At 45.7% G+C, this 26448-nt stretch overlaps 1 protein-coding gene across 2 annotated transcripts in view; it reads left to right on the plus strand.

The window, feature by feature from the left end:
* Positions 1–26448, plus strand: part of NAGA (alpha-N-acetylgalactosaminidase) — a 2142885-nt gene that overhangs the window by 286482 nt on the left and 1829955 nt on the right. For both annotated transcript variants that reach the window (XM_069654391.1, XM_069654390.1), the window contains exon 2: positions 17555–17705. In XM_069654391.1, coding sequence (XP_069510492.1) covers positions 17557–17705 — 149 coding nt within the window. In that variant the 5' untranslated portion in view covers positions 17555–17556. The remainder of the gene's footprint in view (positions 1–17554; positions 17706–26448) is intronic.

The raw sequence follows: 26448 nt of genomic DNA on the forward strand, positions 1-26448 counted from the left end.
GATGCATACTCCACCCGGGAGGGAATGTCAACGCCATTGTACGTTGTGCACCTCACAGAACACTGTGCCCCATGACAAGTGGCACGCCACATTACCACCTATACACACAGTTGTGAATACGAGCCAACACCTAATGGTACCTGACAAACAGTTACCCTGGCCAAAGACCACGACACATGCACCACACATCGGTGGACCTTACACACCGTAAGGTCATCGTGCACCATGCAGTGCAATAGCACCATGTTGCTGACTCCTGCATCTCAACACAAAGGACAGTCATCCATGGGAGTGCATAGAGGTTAGTCTAACAGGGATCCTACTGCGTGTGACTGGTTCGGCACTTCCATAGGATAGCTGCCAATCACCATGATAGAGATCAGTGCTGAATGAAGGGTATGCTACCAACTACTACCAACACACCCTTACAGCAGGTCTTACGCAAGTCATCAATTAATGCAGTCCAACACTGCTGCATGCATAAACGATGCACATGCAACAAGACATGAGTGCGCACCATGACCCATCAGGGAGAAGCTACCCCCTCCATCATTCCATTGGCCAGCACACATGGCCGGACCAGTAATGGGTTGACTCTATCCAGGGACATGTGTGCATGGCCAGTCATCACCCGCTGCAATGTAAGACTAGCACAGTTCTCCACCATGAATGTACTAACACTTACCTTCATTCCACTCTCATGCAGGTGATGCTGGCTACCCTTTGAAACCGTGGCTCATGACCCCGGTCCGCAACCCCCAAAACAGGCACGAGGAGGACTATAATAGATCTCATACCCGTACACGGGTGGTCATAGAGCAGGCCTTCGGCCTTCTGAAGGCACGATTCCGTTGCCTCAGCCGGTCAGGTGGGGCCCTCATCTACAGCCACGAGAAGGTGTCCAAGATCACCATGGCATGTGTAATGCTGCACAACATGTGCATCCGTCGGAACGTGCCACTGCCCCCTGATGTGGGACTGCTACCACCAGATGAGGAGGAGGAGGAGGTGGAGGAAGGAATGGCAGAACAGCAACACGGTGCCGATGCACGGGAGGGACGTTCCGTGTGACAAGCATTGATCGAGCAATATTTCTGAATCACAAGTCACCTGAGGGGGTGAGGATGACAGGGCATTGGGCACTGGGTGTGGGGATACATGTACTACATGCACTGTGAGACATTAAAAGACACATGCACAATAATGAATGTCCACTCTGTATTGTAGGATAGACCAAACTGTGTATTGTATGATGATGTCCACACGTGTACAACAGATCCTTCACCCTCCCCCCCCTCCCCCCCAACTCCCACACACACCCTCAACCCCCTCCCCCTCCCCCCCAACTCCCACACACACTCTCACCCCCCTCACTCTCCCCCCCAACTCCCACACACACCCTCAACCCCCTCACCCTCCCCCCCAACTCCCACACACACCCTCACCCCCCTCCCCCTCCCCCCCAACTCCCACACACACCCTCAACCCCCTCACCCTCCCCCCACAACAACCCCACAATGTTCCCATCAGTGCAGCATTGGCCACATGTGTGTGTCTGCACGGTCAATGGGCACTGCCAGAGCCTGGGGCATCCCTTCCATTCCGGCGCATCGTGCGCAGTGACCTACGGACCGGGCTGGTCTGCGTGGAGCAGCTCTGGGAGGGTGGCACCTCCTGCTGGGGGTGTGGTCTGGGGGGTGCTGCCTCCAGGGCATCAGCAATCCTGCCAAGCATCTCACAGATGCGGTTTGTGCTGGTACTGATGATCTCGCCCAGAGCCTGAAGGTCATTATGAAGCACCAACCCTGATTCCCGGTTGTCCCTGAGAAACTCCTCTATCATGCCTGTGAGGTGCTGGCAGCGCACTGTTTCTGCAGCCGATGTGGGCGATGTGGTCGGCAGGCTTCATGTTGTTGTGCCTGCAGGACTTTCAGGACTTCCTGCAGGGGAAGTGGGCTCATGACAGACAGGTGTATCCCCTTCACCTGTGAGCCCTGGGCCGTCACTCGACCCAGGGTCGCTATGGGCAACCTGGCTGTACGAGGGAGTGTCTGGGCTCTGTACATAGTCATTGGGCTCCTCCACGTTGTCAATGGTGTTTGGTGATGTGCTGCCTGGCACATCGAGGATGCACATGGCAGCATTCTCCCCTGACGCACTCAATTCCTCATGGTGCAGCGTGGGGCATGTGTCCCGCAGAACTGCAGGCATGTCCAGGGCCGCGGATGGGGGTTGTGTACCCTCCATGGGGGTTGCTGGGGCAGGTGGTGTGGCATGTGCCTTCTTCCTGCTTGCAGGTGTGCACTGTCCCCTGCCTGTGCCCCGGGAGGTACTTGTCCGGGGCCTTCCTGGTCCTCACTTTCATGACTGGTGCCTGTGGGGGGCAAGAGAGAGACGGCATGAGCAATGATCTGGGGGTCAGAATTACTTCCAGACAATGGTATTACGATGGGATAGCAGCGTTTTGGTGACATTTGGGTGCTGAGTGGGACTGTGATCTTTGCATGGATGGGAAAAGCATACTGTCGGCAGGGTCACTCATGTTGGCGGAGTACTGTGGTGACTGACATTGACCAGCTTTTTGTGTGGCATGCCCAATATGGGTGTCAGCCTTGCACCTGACATCATCCTGGGTCCCAGTTGTTACGGCATCATTGGAGGGGGGGATTACCCAAACATGATGTGACTGCTTGACCAGCCCTTGGCGATGACTTGCATTAGGGATGCATGTACTGTTTACACTCATGGCTCTCACCTGCGTCAGCTGATGAAGGATCACCGCAATCCATATCGCCGACACCTTCGATGGCTTCTGTGCCCATCATCTCCGCACATGTTTCCTCCCAGGGCATCATTTTTATGGGTGAGGCTGGGCCTCCTCCTGTCTCTAGGGCCAGATTGCGGTTTGCTGAGAGGATGGCCTGCACCCTCAGACAGAGGTCATCCCAGCGTTTGCGGCAATGCGTCGTGCTGCGGGGGGTGTTTCCGACAGCGCTCACCCTCTGCGAGACCAGCTCCCATATCTCCTTCTTCCTGAGGATGGTGGGCCTGCGCATGTCGCTGCTAAAAACAATCTCAGCATGTTCATGCAGGGTATCGACGAGTACCTGGAGCTCATCCTGGGAGAATTTCTCCTTCCTGATGCGCGCAGCACCCTTTTTTAATGCTTTTGGCATGATGCTGGTCTCTGGAGTCTATTTTGCCTATCACAATATGCCCACGAGTTCTGTATGGAGAGGATTGCAATGGATTGTGATTTTAAAGATGGCCGCCATGATGCTTCCCGTTCCTGTTCGATGACGTAATTTCCGTCTACGGTTTTTATCGGTCCCCGTAATTTACGGTCATCGTTAATTACGGGCACAGCTATTTACGCACTACGTGGAGGGCGATGGTGTTAGTTACGCCTCGGTTGTTGTCGGTAAGGGGTTTGACGCGCCCTTTACCGGTATGGCGCTAGGGGGTTTACCGGCATGGCGGAAAGCTCATGCCCGCGAGGTCGGAATATGGTGCTAATTACGCCCTGCTACCAACGTGGATACGGTATTTCCGCCATGCCGGTAAAGTCAGAAATTTAACGCGAACCTCGGAATGAGGCCCTATGTCTGCTATGGAGAGTTATACCCTAGAATCATTGTCTGCCAAAACTGCTGATTGCTTAAAAGTATTGTGTAGACATAAGAATCTCTCTGAGAAGGGCAAGAAAATGGGACTTATAGAAAGATTGTTAGAAAACCAAAGTCTGGGTGGTACAGAGGAATCTGCCCCCCCAGCAAATGTAGAAAACAGTAATGGTATTGATCTGAATCAAAGTCTTGATAATGAGTAAGAAGAGGAAAGTGAACCTAATGAAGTTAGCCACTCTGAGACTCTGTCTGCCTTACCTACTGTACCTACTGGGCCTATACCAGGTCCCACATGTAACCCTGCTTATTTTGAACTTGAAAAAAATGAAGCTTGAATTAGAGTACAAACGTTTTTTAGCTCATTCTGAAAGAAACCAAGAGCTAGAGTTCAGAAGAATGAATGCCCAGGCTGAGCAGAAGCAAGCTGAGTTAAGACTCAGAGAAATAGAGCTTAATCACGAATTAGAAATGAAAAAGTTGTCTGTGGAAAATGCTTCTCTCTCCTCTGGTTCTTCTAGGAGTTCCAGTCCCAAAAGACCCGAATGCCTAAGGAATTAGTGGGTATGTATGAACCTAGATTGGATGTGTTGGATTGGTTGAAAATGTTTGAGTATAATCATGGGCTCCAGGACATCACAGGGAATGAGTTACTTCCCTGGTTGTTCTCTAGGCTTCCCCCTGTTGCAACTGATGTGGTAATGGAGTTGGGGGAGATGGATAAGAAGGATTATGAATGTGTGAAGCTAGCTTTGATAGCTAGATTTGGGAAGACCCCTTCCCAGTACCTTAAGAGGTTTAGGACCCTCAAAAAGCATGATGGTACCCCTTGGGCTACCTGGGTGAGTGAAAGTTTGAAAAACTTAGAGGGATGGATTAAGGGTTACAGAGTTAACACTTATGAAGGAATGAAGAATCTTGTAATGTTGGAGTCAATTTATGATGCCTGCCCTCCTGAGCTCAGACAGCACTTGGCTGATTCACGGGAATTAGATTCCAGGAAGTTAGTTAAGGCTGCTGACTTGTGGGTTGCCAACAGGGCCACTCACAAGGATTCTGGGGCTACTCAGAAAAAGGATGAGGGAAAACAGCCAAAAAAGGACCCCAAAGAGAATTCTAATAATTCCAATTCCAAAGAGGGCCCCAAACAGAACCAAAAGGGTAAGCCACCAGGGAAACCAAATCAGGCTAGTGTACCTCCTGGTACCAAACCAGAAGGAGGTCAGACCAAGCCACCATTCCAGAAAGCATTTGGTAAATGCTTTGTTTATGGCTCTACTGACCATGTGAAAGGAGATCCCAGATGTAAGGGTAAACCTTCAAGGGTCCAGCTTGTCTCCTTAGCCTTCGCTCCAGAAGAGGAAGTCCAAATGGCAAGTGGAAACTTTCTATTACTGGCTGATGAACCCATTGGCGTCTCAGCTAGTGTTTATTTAGTGTCTCTGGGTCTGTGGGAACAACAGAACTTAGATGTCTATAATTCTATCCCAGATAATACTAAAGAGTATTATAAGGACAGTGTCCAGGTGAATGGTCAGGAGACTCCTGCCATTAGGGACACTGGGGCCAGCATAACTGTGGTGGACAAATCGTTTTTTCAGCCTGAGGATGTTGCTAAGGCACCCAAACGCCTCACCAAGTTAGCTGGAGGGCCTGTGCAGATGCTTCCCCAATTACCAGTTCTCATCCAGTGTAATGACATGACTGTGAAGATACCTATCAGCATACAAAGTGAGATGCCAGGAAGGGTTCTGCTGGGTAATGACTTGAAAACTCTTGGAGTAGTGTCACATACCCCCAGACCTCCTAGTAAAAGGTTACAGGAGCTCACCAGACCTGCAAGGGAGAGAACCATGATAGGTACTCCCAAGGAGATGATGAAGAAAGAGATCGCTCCTGCTCCACTGGAGATGTCAGCTGCTGTCTCTAAGAAAATAGAAGAAAAAGGGAAACCTAAAACTTCTAAAAATAACCTCACAGCCAGCACTCCAGTGCAGCCAACAAGGACTTCCCCTAGGTTGTCCAAAGTTACACCAGTAACTCCCCCTCCAGCTGAGGCTGAGAGGGAGGTACAACCCTGTGTGGTTGAACTAGACTCTGAAGAAGAGCTAGTAGAAGGCCAGGAACTCATTGGAGATCTGGATCCTGTTGACCATCCTGAGCTGCAGACTTTACTGGCAGAAGGTGGACCCAACAGGGCAGACTTCAGTAAGGGACAGAGAGAATGTCCAACTCTGGAAGGTCTTCGCCGCCAGGCAGATGCTCAGGCTGAAGGGCAAGAGCCTGGGAAATATAGGTTACACTGGGAAGATGGCCTCTTCTACAGTGAACCAACCGAGTCTGCACCTGGGGACAACAAACGACTTGTAGTACCCCAAGAGAACAGACCACAGTTCTTGCAGTTAGCCCATGAGATTCCTTTGGCTGGTCACTTGAGTTTCAAGAAGACTAAGGAAAGGCTCTCACTCTACTTCTATTGGCCAAAGATGGGGGCCGAAGTAGATAAATACTGCAGGAGCTGCCACACCTGCCAGACCCCTGTTGAGGTTGGCTCCAACAATGTGGCACCTTTAGTGCCTCTCCCAGTTGTGGGAGTCCCATTTGAGAGAGTAGGGATCGACATTGTTGGTCCCCTTGATCCTCCAACTTCCCCAGGCAACAGGTTTATACTTGTTGTAGTAGACCATGCTACTAGATACCCTGAGGCAATTCCTATGAGGACTGTTACAGCTCCGGCTGTGGCTAAGGCCCTCCTTGGTATTTTTACCAGGGTTGGGTTTCCTAAGGAAGTAATCTGACAGGGGGTCAAATTCTATGTCCCACTACATGAAAGCCATGTGGAAAACCTGCAGAGTTACTTACAAGTTCTCAACCGCATACCACCCTCAGACAAATGGACTGGTTGAAAGGTTCAACAGAACCATGAAGAGCATGATAGGTGCTTTAGAGGACCCCCTTAAAAGAAAGTGGGACCTTCTACTGCCATGCCTTCTCTTTGCTTATAGGGAAGTCCCTCAGGAGGGAGTAGGTTATTCTCCCTTTGAACTTCTCTATGGTCATCCGGTCAGAGGTCCATTGGCCCTGATCAAGGAGGGGTTGGAGGTGCTCCTTCCCCCAAGCCAGTCAGAGTGACTGACTACGTGATAGGTCTCCGTAGGAGAATGTCACAAATGATGGCAGAAGCAAATGATAAGTTGAAAGCTGGACAAGTATTGGTCAAGCACTGGCACGACCAAAAGGCTAACATGGTTGAGTTTACTCAATACCAGCTAGTTATCGTTATGATTCCAACAAGGCAGAGGGCCTTGCAAGACAAATGGATGGGACTCTTCAAAGTTGTGGGTAAACTTGGAGAGGTCAACTATCTGGTGGACTTGGGCAACCCCAAGGAGGCTCCAACAGTCTTCCACACCAACAGACTAAAAGCGTATGTCTCCAGACCTGATGTAGGAGCTTTGCTTCTAGCATCATCAGAGGAAGAAGAAGAGAGTGAAGCTCTTCCTGATCTTCTCAGAGGCTTACCTTTAGATAAAAAAATGGAAGGAGTAAATCTCTCTTCAAATCTGACACCTGAGCAACATGAAGAGTGCAAATCTATGTTGAATCAGTTTGCCTCCCTGTTCTCACTTTCACCAGGCTTGACCCCTTGGGGACAGCATGACATACTCACTGGTGACTGTCTGCCAGTCAAAAGCAGAGGATATCTAATGTCAGAAAATGTAAGAACCCACATCAAAGGTGAGGTCAACAAGATGCTTGATCTCGGGGTAATAGAGCCCTCTACTAGTCCATGGTCTAACCCAGTTGTGTTAGTTCCAAAGGCAGGATCTAAAGAACTTAGACTCTGTGTGGATTACAGAGCTCTTAATGCAGTCACTAAGACTGATGCCCACCCTTTGCCAAGGACAGATGAGTTGGTGGATAGACTTGGTGCAGCCAAGTTCCTCAGCACATTTGACTTGACGTCAGGCTATTGGCAAATAGCCCTGACAGACCATGCCAAGGAGAAAACTGCATTTTCTACCCCAGTTGGCTTATACCAGTTTAAGGTTATGCCTTTTGGATTGAAAAATTCACCTGCTACGTTTCAAATGATGGTAAACCAGGTTCTGAATGGGATGGAGGACTTCTGCATGGCATACTTGGATGACATAGCAGTGTTCAGCAATTCCTGGGAGGAACATGTGGACCACCTGAGATATCTTTTGCAGGCTCTTGGAAAGGCCAATCTGACCATAAAGGCAAGTAAATGCCAGCTTGGACAGAGTAAAGTGGTCTACCTTGGACATGAGGTAGGAGGTTGAGAAATAAGGCCTTTGCCCAGTAAGATTGAAGCTGTGCAAAATTGGACAGCACCTACTACTCAGACCCAGGTGAGAGCCTTCTTAGGTCTCACTGGGTATTACAGGAATTTCATTGAGAACTATGGGTCCATAGCTTCTCCACTGAATGTCATCTCCTCTCCTAAATTCCCTAAAAAGGTTAGATGGAATGAGGAATGCAATCAGGCCTTTGAAACCCTGAAAAAGGCTCTTTATCAAGCCCCAGTACTCAGAGCTCCTGACTATCACCAAACTTTAATTGTGCAAACAAATGCTTCAAATGTAGGAATAGGTGCAGTCCTCAGTCAACTGGATGGGAAAGGTACGGAGCACCCCATTTGCTTCATCAGCCGAAAGCTGAAGGATCCTGAGACAAGGTGGGCAACAATCGAAAGAGAATGCTTTGCTATTATGTAGGCACTGAAGAAGTTTAGGCCATACTTGTATGGTTCTACTTTTGTCATTCAGACTGACCACCAACCCTTGAGATGGTTAATGCAAATGAAAGGGGAAAATCCAAAACTATTGAGATGGTCAATCTGCCTTCAAGGGTTTGATTTCACCATTGAGCACAGGTCAGGGTGTCACCATCATAATGCTGATGGACTCTCTAGGATGTATGTCATCGACTAGAGGTATGAGGTTCATCCAGGAGTGGATTAAATCCTCCTGCGCCTTAGTCTGGGGGTGGGGGGGCGAGTGTTAGGGAGAATACTCTCTTTAGGCTGAATTTCCTAACCTAGTGAGTCCCCCAGCAGCTTTGCTGGATTCCTGGAGTTTGTTTTTTTCCTCCTGCCAAGAGTGAGACTCTTTTTCTCCCACTCTTGGACATGATTTATGTTATTCCTTTGACTGGTAATGTGTTTTGTGGGCTATGGGGTCCTTTACTCCATAGGGTCTCATGTGTTTTTCCTATGTGTGTTACACAGCACCCTCCGTGCAGTAACACAGGGGTGTCATAGTGACACCCCACCATAGACTCCATACCCTGGGGCTGACTACTGTCTCCCAGGGCATGTAAAGTCACCATTGGCTTTACTAGTCCCGAATTATTAACAGAAACCAGTACAAACCATCATATTGTGGACGTACTGGTCGGGGCAATTCGATTGCCCCAGGGTCTGTTAGTCGAGGGGGCACGTCTCCGTCCCACCTGATTGAGTTTTGGCTGGTGGCAGTGGAAACTACTTTTTATATTCGACCACGAATATTTTCCTATGGGATTTTCCCATTGTTCGAGGCTACCAACTTTAATTATTTAATTCTCATAGCCTCGGACATACTGCCGGTTTATTTAATTAATATTAATTCTCCGGTTGGTATTTTTTGCCAAGACTCGATTCTAAAATGGCGTTTGTGTTCTCTTCTGTGACTCCAACCCAAGTCGAGCCCTTTGTTCCACTTTTTGGCGGCCTTCTCCACAGAAGCCTCCAAAAGTGGTGCCACTCTGTCTGCGTACCACAGAGGGTGTGGGAGGGGATTTAGGCACTCTGGACTGAGTTACCTTGGTAACTCAAGTCGCACTCTTGTGTGATTGGCCCAAGTGGTGAGCCGGCCGGCTCACCACTTAGCATGTTTGAGTGACAGCTAGGCTGAGTGAATGGGGGCTTTCTGCATAAAAGCAGGGCTTTGGGGACTGGAACTTCAGAAGTCGCCACAGGACCTGAGAATCCGACGAGGGAGAAGCTGAGCCAACCTGCCACGACGACACCACCGGTGGAGCCCTGCAGAACCGACTCACCACTTCCCGACGACAGAGAATATCTCCCGGCTGGAGAGGCTTCTTCCCCTGACTGGTGGGCACAACCAGTTTATCTTTCTTTCTTCGCACCCCAGCCCGGTTTGTGGTCGAACTGCCCGTGCCAAGCACCCCGGCAGCCGGATAGCCACTCACCACTGAACCGCAAATCACCGGCCCACTCCTTGTACCTGAGAAAATCCCCAGCTGGTTTCTTCCCTGGCAGTGCAACTGACTCCTGTCTTCCTCCACAACGAGATCCTCTCTTCCCACGGACGAAGCACCGACTTGCACCCGCTGCCAGGAACAACTGCCCCCGCTGGAGCGTTCCAACCACTTTAAGGTACCGTGTCCGCCAGGCCTCCCTTTCTAAAGATTGCTACAAGGTAATAATAACCCCTTAACCTTCTGGACTGGGCTGGCCGCCTTGACCCTCTAACTGGTCCCTTTCTTTGGTCCAACTCCTTTTTGAACCTTTACAAGTCTTTTGTGCACTGCAACCGTGTGACCTTGCACACATTTCGTTTGGATCCTCTGAAAGTGGATCCGGCCTCTTGAACTCGAACTTCACGGGTTTACCTTGCCTTCCTCTCTTGTTATGTTCTGATAAAAGTGTTGGGATCTGTTTCAACTTGTTCTCTGCTTTTCTCTCCCTTTTTAAAACAAACTATTAGAGTGCCATCTACGTTAAGCACTCACGGCTATCTGAAAATAAGTGGGGCTTTACTTAAGACTTGTCTAATATTCTTTTAAGGGAGTATATATCTTTGAGTGACCGTGTTTTTGAATTGCTTACTATTAGTGCCTGTGTGTTTTTCTAGATGTGGTTTTAAATAAATAATTATATCTCTTTTACACCAAGCCCTGGTCAGTGTTTACTTGTTCTATTGTGTTCTCTTGACCTGTTGTGAATACTCTGTATACTGCCTAACTCTTCTTGAGGGAAGTCTGACTGCTCAGCCACAGCTACCAAGTGAATCAGTGTGGTACAGACTGCTACCAAGTGGGTTTACTGCCAAACACCCGTAGTCCTAAATCGTTTGCAGTGGTCCCAGAGGGAGCTGCACAGGTTTCTGCCTAACAGTGCCCAGAGCCCAGATTCCCTGCAGTTGGATTTACGCCCTAACCGAGCTAGAAAATGAACATCTAAAAAAGTACCTGGATCAATATATAGCTAATGGCTTCATTTGTCCGTCCAAGTCTCCTGCCTTCTCTGCCCTCTTTTTTGTGCCCAAAAAGGAGGGCGACTTAAGAACCTTTATTGACAAGAGGGCACTTAATCAGATCATGATAAAAAACAGATATCCATTGACGCTTATTCCGGAGCTCCTGGATCAGGTAAAAAATGTTCAGATTTACACAAAACTGGATCTACGGGGGGCCTACCATCTTGTAAGAGTGAAAAAAGGGGACGAGTGGAAGACGGCCTTCTGCACAAAATATGGCCTGTTCGAATACCAAGTTATGCCTTTGGGCTATGCAATGCCCCTGCAGCGTTCCAATTATTTTATGAATGGCATACTCCGTGAATTATTGGACGTTTGCGCTCTTGTCTACATTGATGACATTCTCATTTACTCAACTTCCAAAGAGGATCATGTCGGTCATGTCCGGGCGGTTTTAGAGAAGCTTCGACAATATCAGCCGTATGATAAGTTGGAGACATGTTTCTTCCATGTGACAGAGGTAGAGTTTCTCGGCTTTATGCTCACAACACAAGGCATTTCATATGGATACAAGCAAAGTAGACTCTATACTCCAATGGCCCTCTCCAAGATCCACAAAAGGGGTACAAAGTGTGCTTGGATTCACCAACTTCTATCGTAGATTTCTTCCTGGGTTCTCTCAGATTGCACACCCAATTACCTCTCTGCTGAGAAAGAACAAGAAATTCCATTGGTCAACAGAAGCTGAGGAGGCCTTCCAGAAACTGAAACTAGCACTCACCTCAGCACCAGTTCTCCGACACCCTCGACCAGACCTACCATACGTAGTCGAAACAGACGCCTCCAATGTAGCCATGGGAGCGGTATTATCGCAACGGGATCCAGAAACAGGACAGTTGCACCCCGTGGCATTCTGGTCCCGCAAATGTTCAGCTCCCGAGTTGAACTAGGCAATCACGGATAAAGAGTTGCTAGCGATTAACGCAGCAGTCAAAGCATGCAGGCATTATCTTCTCGAGCTAGACATACAGTCACCGTCATTATGGATCACCGCAATTTACAATATTTAAAGACAGCTAAAGCCCAATCCTCGCGCCAAATTCATTGAGCTCTCTTCTTTGCTGAATACGCTTTTATCATCACCTATAGACCCGGAGTTCTCAACGGAAAGGCAGATGCTCTATCACGCATGAGTGAAGGAAAAGAAGCTTTTGCCACATCTTACCCTGTGGCCATCATTCCTGAAGAACTAATCCAAAATCGAATTGTCGCAACAACCTGCTTGGACGACTTGAAATCCGATCGCCAATTTCAGATGAATCAATCAACGCAACGGGAATGGCTATCAAAGGGAGACCAATACACCATTGAAAACCATCTACCATACTTTCAAAGGCGACTGCAAATCTCAGATAAAAGACTGCAAAATCAAATTATAGCTAACTATCATGACTCATTAATGGAAGGTCATCCAGGAACCGCCAAGACCCAGGCTAAAGTAAGGAAAAACTACTGGTGGCCAACGTGGAGGAAAGACATATCTCAGTGTATCACAACCTGTGGTGTTTGTGCACAACACAAATCTCAGAAGCAAAACCCCGCCGGTTTACTGCGTGCTTTGATGGTACCGCCATCACCTTGGCATACACTGTCAATGGATTTTATCACCGACCTTCCTCCCTGCAATGGATATAACACCATCTTGGTCGTGGTAGATTTTTTCTCCAAAATGGCACATTTCATCCCCTTGAAGGGACTCCCAACTGCTTCTGCTCTCGCTACTGTGTTCTTGGAACAGATTATCCGACTACACGGATTCCCATCAGTATTACTATCAGACCGTGGAACTCAGTTTGTCTCAGCACTGTGGAGAAGGTGTTGCAAAATCGCCAAAATCGACCTTACATTGTCCACAAGTCATCATCCCCAAACCAATGGGCAGACCGAAAGGACCAACCAAACGTTGGAACAGTACTTAAGGTGTATGTTGCAACAAACTGAAGATACCTGGAATGACATACTTTGGCTGACTGAATATGCCTACAACAATTCCATCCACACGAGTACTGGGCAAACTCAATTTTATACAATGTACGGTCAACATCCAGGGACATCTGTTTTTGATTTACTTGATGCATTGGAAATGCCAGCAGTGACGCCCTTACATAAAACCATCACTCGGGTTCTTAGAGAGGCAGCAGAACATTTGACCAGAGCCAAAGAAAAGCAGAAACAGTTTGCAGATAGACACCGGAAGGAAGCTCCACATTATCTGGTCAGGGACAAGGTTTGGTTCGCATTAAAAAATATTTCTCTAAAAGGGACCACGAGCCTTCCGTCCCAGGTACCTGGGACCCTATCTCATCAAAGCTGTGATCAACCCTGCTGCTATGAAATTGGAACTACCATCTCGTATGCGAATCCACCCGGTATTCCATGTTTCACTCCTGCAACCAGTGGAACCATTTACACAAATCGAAACTCCACGTGAGCCGGAAATCTGGGGAGAAGAACCCGAATACGAAGTCAAAACTATTCTAGACTCCAAAATAGTATGGTCCAAATTGTATTACCTCATAGACTGGAAAGGTTATTGGCCTCAAGATCACACCTGGGAACCCAGTGAGTTTGTCCATGCACCACGCTTGATCCAACAATTCCATCTCAATAATCCCACCAAGCCAGGATCCGGAGGAAAACCACCTGTGAGAGGGGCCTTGAAGGGGGGTGCTGTCATGGCCACTGGCCCTAGAACACAGACCATGCACCATCAGGGGATGGGCACAAGGGGTAACACAGCTCTTGTTCGTCGCTTCGGGACAATCAAGCACAGGGGTCCCAGCTGGACTCAGTCCTGGCACCTTTGGTGCCAGGCTCATGAACAAACATAATCAGAGACGTTTATTTTGGCAAGAGTGCTTTATTTGTGGACACAGGATCTTTCCCGTGCATTCGTTTTGGGCGTGGCTGCTGGGGAGCTGGGTTGCACATGCAGCATCAGCTAGGAGTGGCAGGGTGTGGCCGGTATGCCAGAGCTAGTGGGCGTGGCTGGGAACACGACTATATAAGCCCACCCAGCCTTCGTGCGAATGCTTCGCGTTATTCTGCACTTGCATGCAGCGTAATGCTCATCGTCGCCTGACTGCAGACTCACCTCTTGGACTCCAGCTTCATACTTACCTGCCTGTCGACTCCAGCTTCATACTTACCTGCCTGTTCTCGTCTACATGCGCCTTTCATCGAACCTGGCATCCAGCGTTCCATCTTCAGCCTCCCGGGGAAGCCGAAATCTTGACCTTGACACCGCAGCACGACGCACTCCTCATTCACAAAGACGGCACCTGCAAGAGATACGAAAGACAAGGTTAGACATTAAAGGCATTAATTTTAAGGTTGCGCCGCCATCGAACCTCGCGCTTAACCTTAAAGCACCACTTACCTGTTGGCGGACCATCGCAGAACTTCTCTGTCTTCCATACGGATTCACCTCGTGCTGCAAGAATGCAGCTGGGCCGCAATTCCACCTATAGGAAGAAATCAGAAGAAAGACATTAACAATACAAACATTTCAACCACAAGAAGAGACAATAGAACTGAAAGACACTTACCATAAGGAGTGGTTAGCCACTGCTTTTCTGGGCTGCCACATACAATGGGCCAGTGAAGGAACTCGGTCCCATCAAGAAGCGCCCCTGCAGTGAGAAGCAGGACGCAGAGCTCCTTATCATTAATCAACAGGTGAGCCTATATGGGTCGGTGCATGCTCACCACTCTTTGGGAAGAAGGATTCGAGAGAGACAACAGTCACATAGCAGCATTCTCACATTCTCTCATATCCACGCAGGAGCAGTGTCACCAACTGTCGCAACCCACAGCATTTTTGCAGGGGAAGAAGCCTGATAGGGGTGATCCACTTCCATGGAGGGCTGCAACCGTGCCCCAACGTCCCCGCAGAGACCAGGTGAGCGTAACACTTACTTTGTTTCCTTCACTTTCATTCCGTAGTTTGCACATTACAGTTCACAATGGACGATTGAAGCTTTCTCTTCAGTGTATCTTTTCATCCTACGTGTGTCCTTCCCTTGTAACAAATTATCCCTCGCACTTCGCGTCTTTCACCAACCATGCTCCCTTCTGCATTTGAACTCACTGGTTGTGATCAGCGTAGTTGTTACGGTTTCATCGTGTCTAGGTCAGGTACTCCTCACCCCCCCCCCAACACTTCTGGGCGGCCTTGCTGGCCCAGGGGAACGAGCACCTTTCAAGGACTGCTCCTTAGAGATCAGCTCTTCACACGCTCCCCTTCTGGCCCTTTGGATACAAAGCTCCCTCACTGTGCTTTTTAGCCCTCAACAACCAAGGGCTCTAAGCGTCTCGGCGCTCTGTTCTCCGACAGCAGAACTGGGGATGATCAGGCCTTCTCAGCTGCTTGCTTGCTTGGTCTTTGTCTCTGGTTCCTTCTCGGGCTCCAACTCGTTCTACTTGTCTCATACGGCTACTCCTTTTATACACCTGAGGAGTATTACCAGGCTTCAGGTGCTTTGCTAGTTCGTTCAGTGCCTGACTTTGCCTGACCTTGTTAATGGGACTTTCATGAAAATAGTAGAGTGCCTCTGAATGTATTTTCTTTGTTCTGATGGCGCTGTGGTGTTTTGAACAATGAGGGTACAATATGCCATATGGGCTGAAGGAATGTCGGGTAGGGGGGGTCTTCAGAAAGGGGGGATGGACAAATCGCTGTGGGCGAGCTGAGGATCTATTTGGTCTCTCTCACCTAATCCCCTCCTTATAACGATGGTGGGAGGGATAATGGTATGAGAGTGTGATCTCTTCTTTTACCTTTTTTGTCCTGGATGTAGATATTGGAGAATGGAGTGATGGGTTTCTACAACAGTTTGGAGAGACTGAGGGAGGGGAGGATAGATTCAGATTAATATTCGAACCAAATGTTTCTCTGAGTTTACCTTGAGAGTTTCTTAGTCACCCTTTCTTATTTTTAGGATCCGGTTCTAAGGGCTGGGTATAAAAATATCCCGTAAACGATTCCGAGCATGCCCTTTTCCTAAATAAGCAGAAGACCTTGTCTCGCCTGAGGGTCCTCCATGTACACTCCCCAAGGATCCCTCATCCAGGAGATCCTCCCTTGCTTGTCCACCCCCAGGGTTGGGATCCAAAAACGATGGCCCTTCCCTGGCAAACCTGGATAAAGGATCCCCAGGAATTACCTGTGAGAAAACCCTCAGGTTTCTCACAACAGGCATAAAGCTAGAATCATCTTTCCTCCTAGTGCTATTCTGGTTCACCAAATTGTTTATAAGATGCTGTAATAAAGTGAAGAGTTACAGGATAAGTATTTTGTCGTTCTCCATTTAGCAATCTACCCCCTGGTGAATCACAGTAAACTTCCCATACAGCAGTGAAAAATTCACTTAAAACATGGTTACGGATATCTGTAGTACATTAACATATTAAGAACAAATGTTTCCAATTTTCCATAATTATTTTTACCTTAGATAGATGGCAGACGCGCTTTTTTCTGGGAATACCTCTTCTTGGTCCCCATTCATCTAGTGTACACAGATGATTGAGTCTAAAGCGCATAAATATTTGTCTATAAATCAGGCTTATTGAGCTTCAGATAACTAGGGAGTGTGTCATAACGTTGACTGGTATTTCTATATTCCACCAAAGGGCTATACTGCGCCAGCTTGTCAAAGTGTTTAACCTAGTCAAACTCTCTTACATTCTTTTTAATTCTAGTGGGATTGAAAGTTAACTGTTCTCTTTCACATACTACTCACAAATTGTAAAATATTCACATGTGTCCTGCTCGGCCTACCAGGAGGTTGTGTTTCATTGTTAATCTCTTTTTCCTCAAATCTGAGGTGTGAGATGATGGGGTGGAGTTAGGTAGTCAGAGGGCTGGTGGCAGTTGCAATAAAATAAGCCCCATTCGCCTTAGACCACAGCCTTAATGAAGGGCTCATACCTAATAATGTTAACATAAATGTATTACTGAGGGGATTTCCACATCTATAATAGATGCCAATGTTGGAGAACCGTACCTGCTGGTTAGTTTCCTTGATTTACTGTCTTGTCGTGACTTTTCTACTCCCTTTCCTCACTTCAACCAGCCTACCTTACTTGTGGTAAGAAAACTTTACAGCCACTTTGATGCGTAGACAGTCAAAGAGCACTGTCGAGGGAAGCCAGGCTCATGCGCAAACAGGCATGGCCGGCTGCGGCGGTGCTGCCCGTGCATATGTCAGCTTTGCATGTTTTAATAAATTAATACTGCACAATGTCTAGATGTCCCTTTAGAATGGATGAAATGGGACGATTGACTAGGAGCACAAGAGTCTCGATGGTGAGTAACGTTTTTGTGGCAACGTTTTTTGAAGCTCTAAATAACAGTGAGACATTTTGTTGTGATAGTATTATTTTCCCCCATTTCCAATGATCACTGTGTTCATGCGGGAGGCATAATTAGAGGTGGCCATGTCTAATTTTTGATATATTTGGTGACAGTAATACATCTCATAGTTGGTCTCTGCTTGGTGAAGCATTAGTTTATAAAGTCACGTGCTTCTTAGATGTATACAATTGTTCACCTCTCTATGTCTTGGGCTGTAGAGCCTGAAGCTTATTTGAAAGTGTGTGAGGTGTCACCCCAGGTTCTCACTTTATCTTTGTGTGTCTTGCTAGGGATGGCGCTGTGGCTCTGGATCTTTTCCCTGGTGATTGGTTCCCTCACACTGGAGAATGGGCTGTTTCGGACACCCCCCATGGGCTGGCTGGCCTGGGAGCGCTTTCGTTGCAACATCGACTGCAAGAATGACCCCACCAACTGCATCAGGTGCTCCGCCTCTATCATTTTGATTAAAATAAATAAGGGGTACAAACATTTTTCTAAAATAAAACATTGTTCCTTATTGTTAATGTTTAGCTGCTTCTTGATGGCAGTCAGTAATTCTTTTCATATATCATTTTTCTTTTGTTTTTCTGTTGACTTTTTTTGAATTTTTTTTATCCCCTATTTCTGATGGATTGCTTCCACTTAAGAAATAGGGCTCCAGGCACAGATTATTTCAGCCACCATTGTCACATATTGTATGAATATACCTGTGATTGACAGCTTACAACCAAGACAAGCGATGTGTCTGGAATCTATGTCAATTCATGCCTAATGAATTTGACACATTTTGGTAAACACATAGAGATGCATGTTCATATGTGAGCCCAGACCTGTTAGGTTTGACACAGTTTATTTGCAAACACAAAGAACACACACCATTGTTAAACCTTTTAATTGCATTTGCTGCAAATGGCACTTGTAAGTGGCGACATAGCCAGTAAAGCTTTTTACGTTTAAAATACATTTCATCTGTGCAGACTGCACAGAACAAAAGACCTACAAGAGGTTTCATTTATATTCTTGTATTACACATGTATGCTTTGCACTGTATCATTCCAGCCATCTTATATGGGATGGAATGCAATCCCAGTGCCTGCAACATCGACTGGATCGCCTTGAGGGATGCTTATGGAAAAGAAAAGTATGTCTACCCTTGTCTTTACCCATCTCAAGGCTGAGAGATGAACTGGGTTTACATTCCCTGCACTCTCGTTTTAACTGGAAAGTCCTGGCACTCTATAGATTAATTCTAACTCCTTTAGAGCACTCTTTGTATGAAGATAGTCATGATTATACCATCACACGAAAGAATTGCTATCTGTCGAATATTCAAGACGATGCTGAAAAGATTTTAGAACAATGTGAATGTACTAGTCAGAACCTTATAGAAAATCCTGATACAGTAAAACGTGCCTTAATGCATGCTGACTGGATCAAAACTAGAGCCTCTTTTAGTAATTTGAAAAATACTAAAAACTTCACTTTGTGCGAGAAATCGAGTAACTATGTCCTTCTTTACATTAGAAGATTTCCTAATCCCTCCTGGTGCACAGAATTACTACGTTTTCGTTTAAACTTGACCCAAACAAATTAAACAAACCGCATTTGGCATAAATTAGAAAGTTCTGCATGTGAATGCACACTGTGTGGTGAAGGGTTCCTTCAGGGCATGAAACATGTATTGATATCATGTACATTTACTCTGGCACTTAGAGAAAAATATTTCTCATACTTTGTTCATAATATAGACTGGATCTCTACTCAAGATTTTTGGCATAGGCTCTCAGCAGGAAAGGAGATCCTGTTGTCTATTGCATTGTTAAAACTTCAAAATCAATTGAATATTCTAAACATTTAATTGTAACAGAAAATGTTGAAAGGATTGTACATATGGATTCTTTCTTTTTTATGCACTGTTCCCTTTTTCCTATTTTTATACATATCCTGATTTTATAATTGCTTTTTTTTTTATGTATTTCTTTTCCTTCTGTATACTGAAAGTTTGTTATTATCTAAGATGATTAAATGTGTAAAAAGTCATTTTATGTGACTAAATGCACAATAAAAAAAACAACACTGTGAAAAGGTTACTCTGTGTATAATGCGAGAATGAGTGCATGTTGAATGGCCGTTACCTGATTTTCTCATTCTATTATAAAAGTCAGAATCCAGGACTAAAAAGCTATTTGTTTATTGCAATGTGTTCTTATTTTCGAAGAAATTCAGCACACACTGTAGCTTAAGAATACTTTTATATTCTGGGACAGAACACGTAGTTGAAAATTGTACCATGGACATTTAGTTAAAGAATTCTAATTTAATACGATCCATGTTAACTCCCGTTCTGAAAATCCACCATCATCTTGAAAATCTGACGGCATGGAGGTAAAAAGTGCTCAGTCATAGGTAACAGTTTTATTAAGCAGATAGTAATTGGCAGCAACTGTAATGAGCAGAGGCGTATAAGCCCTGTTCGGGAGTAGTAATAAACAATATTTTGCAAAACCATTACTCTTCAATAGAATACTGAGCCATGCGGTGAAGACAGCTAATGAAAGCTGACCGTGGGACGACACTGTTCAATGAAGGAGTTACCAAGATGGATGACTTTCAAAATGTAAACTGTATTGTAAAAACCCATATTACCCTATGAGCCACAGACCTTAGCACTAAGGGCTGCTGATCAAATTTAGTTATTATAAGTGTCACACCCACAAGTTAGCATAGGCTGACAAGAATAAGAGAAAAACATCCAGTAGTCAAGATTGGCTGACAAGAGATGTTTAAATGTGAGCTTATACCCTAAATAACCAGCTGCAAATGACAGCAGTGACACACATAGATCACAGATGCAGCGGGAGGCTATGTTCCTCGAAGAACCAAGATGAGGCAGAGCTAGCTGGAGGCCTAGCACATTCACAAGACTTGACTGACTGGTCAAGATAAAGCAAGCAACTAATTTAATGCATCGGCCATGACGGTAGATCTTTCTATGGGCCCAATTCTTCCAAATGATAATGCTAGCTTCAGTAATTTTCGGGGCAAAACAGTTTGCTTCTTCTGAGCAAAGCTGAACTGCTTTGGTAAGAAGAAGTTAACAGCTTTCAACTGCCTTCACACTGAGATAGAACATCTGCTCATGAGCCTAAGACTTGGCACTTTGCCAATTTTCCCAAATTCTATTTTTGACTGTTGCATTATTTTGGGGGGCGGGTGAGGTTAAAGTGAGCTAATTTTACCAATTGTTGCAGCATATTGATATTTTAAATGCTTACATCATTAAGAGACACCATAATGTATTTTTTTCAGGTAGCCCTTCACCTATCCCTGTGCTGGTGACACACTGATTTTTTGTGGCACTGTGCTTCAGCATAGAGCAAAACATCAGCGTATAATGCCCCTTGTTTTACTTTGGCCAGGATCAGGAGTCCAACAAAGCACAGAGGACGAAAAGAAGGAATCCTTGAATGAGGGTTTATAATGCGTCATCTGTAATTTTTAACCCATGACTTTAGATTGTTTTTATATTGTTCTAAGTAACTGCCTTTAGAAGCCATGGACGTTTAACTGTTTTTGTCCCCTTCCTTTTAATGGGGATTACAAAGGTTGAATAAACTCACTTGTCCCTTGGTTTGCCAATTTTGACTTGCCGACTGTGCGTATACTTTAACTTATCTGTGCCGCAGTGGCTACACACAAATTGCTGATTGGTTGTAGGTTGCTGTAACATTGTATGTGTGAATAAGAGAAGTGTAGGATGCTAGGACTCTATTTAATTATTGTATTGCTAATACTGGAAACTGCATATCGTTTGACTATACTATTTTGAATGCTCACATATATATTATTTTTATTGATCTAGTTGATAATCAACTTTTCAATAGCAATTAATTTCAATGTCATTACATTTTGTTATACTCACAAAAATAGTTATGTTATCCATCATTAAATGTACATTTATACAGTTAATCAATCCAAAATTGGTAACCTATAAAAACTTTCACTAAAGTGCTCATATAAAGGAGATTGCTAATTTGATACTGTCAAAAAAAATCATGATTACTCTACCTAGTCCTCAATTTCAAACTGAGCAATGAATTTGGCTATCGCTATTTGAATCATCGTTATTCTTGTGTGATAGTGTTTGATCCATAGATTGTGCGAGGTCAAAATGTCAAAGGTAAAGGCCAAAGTGCAGAATTTGCTAAGTTATTAAAGTTTTACAGTCAGTTAGCAGATGCTGCATGGTCTCTTTACAGAGTTGGTTGCGGCAGAACCGACAGTAGTTCTCTGCTTCCTTTATTTGATGTTGTCGTTCTTGTATTTGTTTGTTTTTACTAAGTTCAGACGATATTGTAAAAAATCTGTCTGAGTCGTGGATCAGGAAATTTCAATAAATATTGTTCAGTGACCCGAAATTTGTTCTCAAGAAATTGATTATCTTTGTAGATCATATACTGCTTGCAGTCATCTAAGGTGCAAATCCAATCTATTCAACATAGCTTGTTTTTGGCTTTTGTAGGATTGGAAACCAGTGTTTCTGCTGTTATTTCCGCTGCATCCATTACATTGTTCACAAAAAGTCTCAATTTCTGAAGAAAATTATGGTCTGATGTGAACATATACAACATATAGACAGCTAATTTATCTATAAGGAGATCTGCTTTGGTAACCATACTAAGTTTTCTACAAACTCAACATCTTTCAGCAATACATCGCATACAAAGACAATAAACCTAACTCATATCTTATGGCCCACATGAATACTCATATTATCTTTACAAGAGAATATATGTACATAAATGCTAAACAAAAATGAGAACAGTATTAGTGTTTTTCTTTTTATGAGTATGACACTGGGCCTCATTACAAGTATGACGGTGCAGTAAAAAAGTGGAAGTCATTCTCTTAGAAACAATTTTTTGGGACGGTTACAGATTTACTGCTGTTTTTACCGCCCCACCAAATTCCATTTTTTTATCTTTAAGTGGAGGATTTGTCTCCAGCATCATGCTGGAGGTAAATCCTTCACTTTAAAGCCAAAAATCGGCAGAATTAATGAGGCAGAATTTCCACCAAAAACCCCATGGAGTCCTATGGACTCCACAACTGGGGATTTACACCTCCCTACCAGCACTTGTAATGCTGTGGTAAACACACGGGACAAGTGACGGTAACGATAACCGATTTTGGCAGTCATTTTGCGGGATTACCACCAAACTCGGAATGAGGTCCACTACATTGTAAATACGTGTTGGTTTAGAGATAAAACTGCGTATGGATTATATCGATAACATATCATGTTTTTCACACACACAAGGGGAGATATGAGATATGATAGGCTATTTATAACGCGCTTAATACCCAGAGGTTTCTAAGCGCGGATCCGTGGGTCGAACCTGTGTTTCTCCGTGTCTTCTTGCTTCCAAAGCGAGCACATTGCCCCTGAACTATCCTCCCGGGCCAGAGGAAGGCTCATGAGAATTTGTTTTTAGATACTCTAGAAGTAGACTTGTCACAATATTGCAGCCCAATAGTAAGCCAGTCAGATGCTTATGGCTAGTGGTTTCTCATGCCCCCGAATGTTTTCAAGAGCCTTGCGTTAGGGACAGCGCTATTCTGTTTTGCAAAATCTGCCAGAGCCGAGGTGGGAATTTAGACTGCCTTTGGGGTGGAGTTTAGGCTCTGGCAAGCAGGGTAGGAACATCTTGACACCAACAGATGTTGAATTTGCTGTTTGCAACTTCATTACCAATAAAGTTGCGCTAATGGCCATTGATACAGATTTCTGTGATTTGTGAAGGCATCATGAAGCAAGACACAGACAACAGATTCAAAGTTCAAACAAAAGGTCTTTATTAACTCAAATGTCAGGATGGTGGAAGGCCTAACTTGTCCTGTAATAAGGTGGGATTTCCCCACCTAAATAAACTAAGGATAGTCTGAGTCAGTAAGTTCAACTTAAAATTCTGTCTGCGTACAAAACCTATACTTGTACTGACAACTAAAGCCAAACAATGTGTAGGGATGTTAACAAACAAAGAAGCAGTGTTTAAACTAAAGTTCAGTGCTTCTCCCAGCTCCTTGTTTGCTCCTGAAGTTCATGACAGTTCCAAAAAATGGCCTTGGGATTTCCTTCTCCAAGTTCAACAAAGTGCCACAGAATGGTCTTGGGGGTCCCTTCCCCGAATTTCAACACAGTTCCACAGAATGGTCTTGGGGTTCTCTTCCCTAAGTTCAACACAGTTGCACAGGTTTCAACTTCACAGTCACATTCACTTGTTTAGTTTGCCTGCTTGTTTTGTCCCTTGAACAATCTTAGGCCGACCAGGCTCAGCCTCTAGACTTCTTTTGGATTACTCCAAGTAAGGGCTCCTCAGTCGTGCAACCGATAACCCTTGGCACTTTACAACAGTTCATTCTTTCTCATAGGACTGCCTTGACAACACAGGTTATCTTTCTGCATCTATGTCACAAGTTCAAATATGCTTCTGGTTTACTTTAGCGGCTTCTTGCCTTTACCAACATGTGATTCTCACACACCTTCCTTTATGGTATTTCTCCTGGCTACCACCTTGTTTCCACACTTTCAAATAGTGTTTTGCTTTTTACACTTTTCACTTTGTTTGTACATGCTGTCTCTTTAAATTCACTTTGTTTGCAAATGCATATCACTTTCTGTTTCGTTTGAATGATATTCTCATATCCTTTCCTTTATTCAACATTGAAATCTCATTACGTTCTTGACAACTTGTGCAGTATTGAATATTTCATTTTGGGTCTCCAGACCCTTTTTCCATATCATTCAAAACTCTTTTCATGCTTGACAACTTGTTCAGTATTCAGTAGTTCGAATCGGGTCCGCAGACCCTTTTTCCACAGACTTTTGCTTGACCGGCATCAGCCGTTACACACACCATGCCCCTGGAGCACCCCAGCCTGATTGATGCTTCCCTGTCACTCACCGGTGTGCGGCTGCTCCTCTGGGTGCTCTGGTTTCGCTCTCGGGTTCTCGCTGGCTCCGGTTTCTCTACCCCGGATCTACGGGGAGTAGCTCTCACTTCTTCCAGACCTTCCCGTAGCAATCGTGGCTTCTCTATGTTCCCCACTCCCAACAGGGGAACACACTGCAATGAGCTCTGCTCAGATCCAGACCCTCTTGCGGCCCGCTCTGGCCTCACCGTCTTTCTGGCTCCTATGTGGTTGGCATCCTTTTCACAGGGCCTATACTCTGCCTGCTCCAACTCAGATTGCTGCACTCTCCTGTCTAGCTAGTTCCCTGCTCTGCTGCATTCTTCCTCTTTTATACACCTGCAACCATTTAACTGGTTGCAGGTGAGAGTTCTTAATTCCCATTGCCTGACCATAGTTTTTGTGACATGCCTGACCCTCACAACAGTCCTCAGGCCTCCTCCTCGTCTCAGTACCAGAGTGTTGAAATAACATGTTAGTGTGCACTGCTCTTAGTCACCTCTTCCTCGTCCCAGTACTATGATGGTCTGAATGGGGGAACATGTGGGAAGATGATTTGCAACAGCCTATAAAGCAGGGGTAGGGTAAGTTTGGTTCTCACCAGAAAAGGAGGGATACCATGTCTCACCTGCGGATATCCTCTCCCCAATCCCCAAGGATCCACGCAGGTGATCCTCCCTTACATCTCCACCCCCATCGTCAGGATCCAAAAGCGATGGTCTTTCCCTGGCCACCAGACAAGAGGATCCAAGGGGAGTAAGTGTGAGGATACTCTCAGGTTTCTCACATACCCTTCCTCTATGCAGGTTGGACCCGGGTTGCTTCACATGGAAACCGGGAGGGGAAGTCCATTTTACCTACTCTCGACCCTTCCGGTGTTCCACTGTGAAGCAGTAGGGTTGAAGGTTCAAGAACCACCACATAACCCAATGATTGGATTCCTTAGTCTGACTAATCCATACCAAAGGGTAGTGATCTTTTATCAGTCGAAGATTATGACCCAAGAGGTAGTATTTAAGATGTATCACCGCCCATTTGATTGCCAGGGCTTCTAACTGGATGATTGAGTCGTTTTTCTCCCTGGTGAACAACTTCCGACTGATGTATAATATCAGGTGTTCCAATCTGTGTGAATTTGGCATAAGACGGCTCCCAGTCCCATTAAGGAAGCTTCAGTCTGGAGGATGAACTCCTTAGTAAAGTCTGCTACTTTCAAAATGGGGCTCTGACATAGGGCCTCATTACGACCCCGGCACTAAACCATGGTGCTATTAGCAGCATGGTCCATGCCGCGGTCCGCCATGGTGAATGGCGGAATTACCGCCCCATTCCAAGGTTGGCGGGGCGGTAATTCCCCATTCACCATGGGCCCTTCCCCATTCCCGTTTTTGCCCCATAGGGCTCAATGGGAATGGGGAAGGCGCTAAGTACGGTGCCGCATATTGCGGCACCGTACTTAGCACCAAGGTCCCTTTGCGGCACCCTACTTTAACACCTGCTAAAAGCAGGCGTTAAGGTCGGGTCCCGCAAAGGGAACTCGTAATGAGGCGTTAAGGGTTTAACGGCGCCGACACCTTTTACGGCGCCTTTAAACCCTTAACGCCAGGGTCGTAATGAGGCCCATAGTGTTTGTTTCAAGGCTGTGTAACAGATCTCATCTTCCTCCTCCCATCTGATCTTTTGGGGCTCAGCATTTTTCAATTTGTCTGTTATTTGCAAGGTTTTACTGGAGAAATTTGGAATGAACCGCGATAGTAACCGATTAGCCCCAAGAAGCCCCTCAGATCTTTCTTAGTTTTTGGAGTGGGGGTATCGAGAACAGCTCTAACATTCTCGTGCTGTGGTTGGACAGTAACATTACCAACAAAAAAACAGAATATTTAACCGCAGATTGGGCTAGTTTACATTTTCTGGGATTAGCGGTCAACAAAGCTTTTTTTTGTTTTTTCTATTAAGAATTTTTATTAAGGTTAAAAAACAATAGGTACAGAACAACATCCAGAGCCCACCCGTTCCCCCCATCTCACTTATAATGTGCTGTCCTCTCCCCTTCATCCGTTAATCTCCAGCCATTTCCCCAAGATTTGCTCATGTTTGCAGGGGCAACCTATGTCTCTGTACACAACTCACAACAGTGGTCCATTCCCTCCAGCCAACTTGAAAACCTTGGGGCTGTCCCGCTTCCTCAATTTGCAGCAATATCTCCCTTAGC

The sequence above is a fragment of the Ambystoma mexicanum genome, chromosome 3q, assembly GCF_040938575.1.
Source record: "Ambystoma mexicanum isolate Mex_15411 chromosome 3q, UKY_AmexF1_1, whole genome shotgun sequence".
NCBI lineage: Eukaryota > Metazoa > Chordata > Amphibia > Caudata > Ambystomatidae > Ambystoma > Ambystoma mexicanum.